Source organism: Scardinius erythrophthalmus (assembly GCF_964197995.2).
Source record: "Scardinius erythrophthalmus genome assembly, chromosome: 18".
NCBI lineage: Eukaryota > Metazoa > Chordata > Actinopteri > Cypriniformes > Leuciscidae > Scardinius > Scardinius erythrophthalmus.
In genome coordinates, this window is record NC_138238.1 from 39,078,851 (window position 1) to 39,084,850 (window position 6,000).

Sequence of the window (6,000 nt, forward strand, 5' to 3'; positions counted from 1 at the left end):
ATAGTAAAAATCCCAATTTCTGATATCAAGGATTAAATTTTAACTAGTGAAAATTCGTATTTCTGCAAGTGATGACGTCATTGTTTATATCAAGAATGAACTTCATTTTTACTAGTGGAAATGTAATTCCTTATATCAAAAAATCGGCATTGTTACAAGTAAAAATCCAATTTCTGATATCAAGAATTCAATTTTAACTATCATTTTTTTTTTTTTTTTTTTGTAAGTGTTGGTGTCATTATTAATATCAAGAAAATCACATTTTTACTAGTGGAAATGTAATTCCAAACATCAAAAATCGCCATTGATATTAGTAAAAATCCAATTTCTGATATCAAGAATTATTAACTAGTGAAAATTAAATTGTTAATATGAAAAATCCATATCCTGGGGATGAATAAAAATAAATGCGGCTTGCCATACTGCATCTGCGGTCGCGTGAGTTCTCGCGGCCTTACAGGATCTACATCAGCTCTCAGCTGTAACTTGTGCTTTATTATTGTTGGTTTGCTTCAGAAAATGACGGAGGCAGAACTGTACTCGGTTTGTAAAGGTGTGTACGTGCCGACGCATTTACACCCTCCTGAAAGCCTGAAATACTATGAGGAGTTCACTTTCCGTCCAGATGACATTCTGATCGTCACTTATCCCAAATCCGGTGAGTTTGCAGAGTTTTACCTTTTTATTATTGCATCAACATTATATAATTATCATTCTGTAAAAGCGTCACTCAGCAGATAGGAGCCCACTGTACACTTGTAATAACGTGTGTTTGTAGTTCGTTAAACCTGCAACAATTCACCATGCAATCACTTTCTAGTTCTTGACTAGGTCACATAAATATATAAATATAAAAATATATAAATACATAAATATCGGGTTCGCTCATTTAGCCTACTGTATGTTAACAACTGTAACAAAATCTCTTGCAGAATTTACTACTGGGTTATTCTTTTAAGTTGCAACAGAAATGCAATCGATTTCCCTCATAATGCTGTCTTGGTAGGCAGCTCACTACCCTCTACACACACACTACACAGTCTGCTTTCTCTTCCATTCACTCTTATTTCTGGGCAAAATCTGCTCTGGAATGGATGGAATGCTTGTTATGTAGAAACAAGGCTGTGCATGTTAATTACAAACTTAGCATTTGCATTGTGAATCAATGGCTGGATCTGAAAACACATACTTCCCTATTGTATAGTAGGCAAAAAAAGTATGTGACAAAAGAAGAATGTACAAATTCACGGAGTAGGCAAAAGGTCCCCGGATGACCGACTTCTTCCAGTGAGATTCTGAAGTGTGTATCCGATGGACACTTTACTATCCCATGAGGCCATGGGAGAGGATTTATGAACGGCTGTGAAGCAACTAGTAGGTCACATGATAATGACAACAACTGGTGAATGCACCATACACTCTTAATAATAAAGGTTCCAAAATGTAATGAGTGCATAAAGACGAATACAGAAGTACAAAATAAACAGTCGTTCAATAAATCCAACAGGCATACATGGGAAAAGTTGGGAGTTAGAATCCACAACCACACACAACACTGACGGAACACTGAACAAAAGAAACTCAGGACTACACACACACACACTCATTCACTCATACACTTACACACATAACACACTCACACACACACACATGGGCAGACAAAGTGAGCTAAATGAAAAACAGGTGAAACTAATCAGTAGCTATAGAAACAAACTGGCACACACTAGGAAACTAGGCCAATTAAAGGGTTAGTTCACACAAAAATGTAAATTCAGTCATTAATTACTCTCCCTCATGTTGTTCCAAACCCGTAAGACTTTCATTCTTCTTCAAAACACAAATGAAGATCTGTTTGATTAAACCTGAGAGCTTTCTGATCCCTCCATTGACAGTCTATGCACTTTCAAGCCCTAAAAAGGCAGTTGTAAGACTGGAAGAACTGGAAGAGAGAGCTGCTCTCTAAGACAACAAAGGAAATTAACATTTGAACTCACCATTTGAGACGCAAAGTCTCACCTCATCAAGAGTAAACTAGTGTTGCACGGTGTACCGATACCTGAAAAGTATCGCGATACTCGGAAATTAAAAACGTCACGATACCTAAATTTATCAGTATCGATACTTAAAAAAAAAAAAAAAAACGCCTCCCTATGGACGTCTGTGTTTTTTTCCTGATGCACGCAGCAAAGAACCTGCCGCTGTCAGTGTCATGTGACAAAACACTACAGCGAGATGGCTGCATGTGCGAGCACAAGTGGTCCACGTCTCCACGACTCGTTGAAAAAGATGATGCGAGGAGTGACATACGGAAGTACGTTGCCTAACTTGCTCTGTTGCACGGTGCACCGATACTTCAAAAGTAAATCGGAAATTAAAAACGTCACGATTCCTTAATTTATTAGTATCGATACTTCTAAGAATGACCACGTTCCAGATTTGTAAGGCCGGTGACACACTGGCTGCGTGTCGTGTCCGTTTTTATTTCGGCTCCCATGTAAACTGCCTGCGTGACACACGCGCCTGGGCGCAGCTCGAGAGCGCGGAAAACGCGTGCATGTTAAAAATAGAACCGACGCCTATTTTTCACGACACGCAAGTGTGTTGGAAGTTTCCAGGCAAAATAGAATAGGAAAAGATGTTTCTATGTCATTTTGACACGAATACATATTAATAAATGACATTTTGATGTTTGGTTCAAACAAGAACGAATTGTTCTGTAGCCTATTTTACCGTGAACACTGCCGACGTTGTCTTTGCTGCTATATGTTTAACATGAAGTATAGGCCTTCCACAACTCTCTCCCCACATGTCAAATATATCACCAATGAGGCTTATCATATGTTACCAATATTAAACATTGTTTAATATAATCGCTGTTCATATTTTTATTCAAAGTTCAGAATCAAGATAAAGCTCTTATGTTTCTTATGATAAATGAGATAATGCTGCTAAATTTATAAAAAAAAAAATTACCTTGAATGGCATTGCTCTAATTTATTTTTTATATTTTGATATTTCATATTTTGTTCAAATGTTTAATATATCTGCTGTTCATATGTTCATTTATTAGTGTGTTATAGGATTAGAATGTTGTCCCGGATTTAAAATAAAGCACAGCAATGATATTTGAGAGTGTTTCTCCCTTTTCAGGAAAAGTATCGAAAAAGTATCGAAATCGCAATACTTGACTTGGTATCGGTATCGAAACAATAATTTTGGTATCGTGACAACACTAGAGTAAACTATTAGCATCATGTATCTTAATGTTGGGTCGGGACCTTCTGTTACTCAGATGAGCCCATGATGTTGAAGGAACTCTAAGAATTCAGCATGATGTATTTTAATGTTGGGTTTGCATCTCTTTTCTCTTTATTCCAGAGCATTTGATGTTTTGTATTGATTATGCTTGAACTGATTATGAAATTGGCATGATACATTTACCTGACATAATAAATTGTTACATTTGATTATTCTAACTGACTTTGACATTATTTTCATTAAAGAGTTAAAGGGAATAGTCAAACATTCGCTCACATTTAATGATGCACAGATATCATTAAAACCTTTTCATTTATGGAGTCAGATGAAATAACGAGAGAATACATATTCAAATGTTCCATACAATTTTCCACTTTATTTTAAAATAAAAAATTAAGGTTTTTGGCAATGATGCCTCCAAAATAATAATCTCCAACGCACGTTCACGAAATCACGAGTGTTGTGTTATTGTGAGAGCGGATGTTGTTCAGTGAACACTTCGGAGATTAATATTTTTTTCTATTTTTAATTCAATTCAATTCACATTTATTTGTATTCTGCTTTTCACACTACACAAATAATTTCAAAGCAACTTTACAGAAAATGCATGACATTACATTAAAATTTATAGTGATCTGTTATCAGAGGGAACTGTCTAAGTTATGTATTTCAGAAATGTACAAATACAAAATCACAGTTAGCTAAAACTGAATTAATTTAAACAATGTGATAATTTAAAGAGTGTATTTTTAAGAGTGTATCACTGTGTTTGAGTAAACTCAAGTGATTTTGAAAGATGTGTATATCATGTGTCAGTGTGTTTGAGTAAACTCAGAATCATGTCACTGACCCGTGGTTTGCTCAATGTTCTCAGGCACCACATGGATGCAGGAGGTCGTGCCCTTGATAGTGAGCGAGGGCGATCTGACGCCGGTGCTGACGGTGCCGAACTGGGACCGAGTGCCGTGGCTGGAGGAACACCGGGCGATGCTGCTCAGTTTAGACCAGAGACCGTCTCCTCGCATCTTTGCTACTCACTACCATCACGCAATGATGAACGAGTCTTACTTCAAAATAAAGCCCAGGGTAACAACAGCAACAACGTTCAGGTGCACTTCATCAATCATAAATCATGTGCATCATCTTCTGCATGCTTTGCTCTGTGCTTCAGGTTCTGAATGTCATGCGTAACCCGAAAGACGTCTTCACGTCCTCATATCACTACTATGGAATGGCCTCATACCTGGTGAACCCGGGAACTCAAGACGAGTTCATGGAGAAGTTCCTCGCCGGAGACAGTAGGATTTCAGCTCTCGTTATCATCCACAGCCTCCATATTTGAGATGCAAGAGCTAAAGCAGAGTATAGTTTAACATGTGTTCAGATCAGATTTGGAAGCTTGTTTGCGCCACAGAATAAAACATTTTATAAGTTAATTGTGACTTTTTATATCTCGCAATTCTGACATTTTTTCTTAAAAGTCAAATTCTAAGGAAAAAAAGGTCAGAAATGTAACTTTATTTCTCACAATTCTGACTTTATAACTTGCAAATGTGACTTTATATCATGCAGTTATGAGATAAAAAGTCAGAATTGTGTGATATAAAGTTGCAATTTCCTTTTTTTTTATTATGCAAATCATGTCAAAAATATATTTTCTAAGAATCAGCTCTGGCTTCTTGGTATTACATTTCGCAAGCATAGCTAAAAATTGTGGTTTTGACACTTACAATAATTTTAAACATGTCTAGAACTAATGCAAATACAGCAGCATCTTAGATGACCAGCACTTGCGAAATCTTATAGCACACATATTAGACAGGAAAGCACACTGAGCAGAAGAAGGAAATGCAATAAATAGCATGCGTTCGGGGAAGTAGCCACAAAAATAAAGATGTACATTACTGTGCAAAAGCGCTGGATTTAGTCCGTCTCAGTTTCTTCTGTTTCTTCATGTAATCGAACACGTGGATATTAGTATTGAAAAAAAGACAGAAAAGCATAAATGGATAAATACAAGAATAATATGTTTGGAATAATTAATCATAGAAATGACCATAAAAGAGGGCTTTTCAAAGGACGTTTTTGAACATTCAGAGTTTTAATTAATCCGTTATTAATTGCATCCAAAATCAAAGTTTGTGTTAACATAATATATGTGTGTGTAGTGTACTGTGTATAATTATTTTGTGTATATAAATACACATGCATGTATATATTTAAGAAAAATGTGTTACTTATATATAAAATGTTGAATAAATATATATATATATACAGTATTTACATGCAGATATTTCTTAAATATACAACATGCATGTGTGTGTATTATATACAAAGTAATTATACACAGTACACACATATTATGTAAACACAAACTTTTATTTTTGGATGCGATTAATCATTTCACAGCCCTAATTCAGAGAACGCTTTCGTTAATTGATGTCAGCAAAACGTTCTGTGTTTGTTAGCTGGGATGTTCTCACTAGAGCAAACAAACCAAAGGTTCAATTACTGAAGTACAAATCGATTCTCCTGCCTATAGACTCCAAACAGCAACATATCAGTTTGCATGCAACTTTTTGTGCAATACTACATGTGGTAATATAGTTTTCTCTTTGTCCTGTAATGGAATTATTACAGCTTTTGTGTGATTTCTTTTCTCCACAGTCATGTTTGGTTCCTGGTTTGATCATGTGAAAAGTTGGCTTAATGCTGAAGAGCAAGAGTCCATACTGTACATCT

The 6,000-nt window shown here is 35.9% G+C and overlaps 1 protein-coding gene across 1 annotated transcript in view; it reads left to right on the forward strand.

The window, feature by feature from the left end:
* Positions 1-430: 430 nt before the first annotated feature.
* LOC308707259 (sulfotransferase 2B1-like) overlaps positions 431-6,000 on the forward strand; it is a 6,710-nt gene continuing 1,140 nt past the window's right edge. The window contains exons 1-4 of the mRNA XM_081393574.1: positions 431-658; positions 4,133-4,344; positions 4,430-4,556; positions 5,926-6,000. The exon at positions 5,926-6,000 is cut by the window's right edge and continues 20 nt beyond it. Of these exons, the coding sequence (XP_081249700.1) occupies positions 520-658; positions 4,133-4,344; positions 4,430-4,556; positions 5,926-6,000 (553 nt within the window). The 5' untranslated portion in view covers positions 431-519. The remainder of the gene's footprint in view (positions 659-4,132; positions 4,345-4,429; positions 4,557-5,925) is intronic.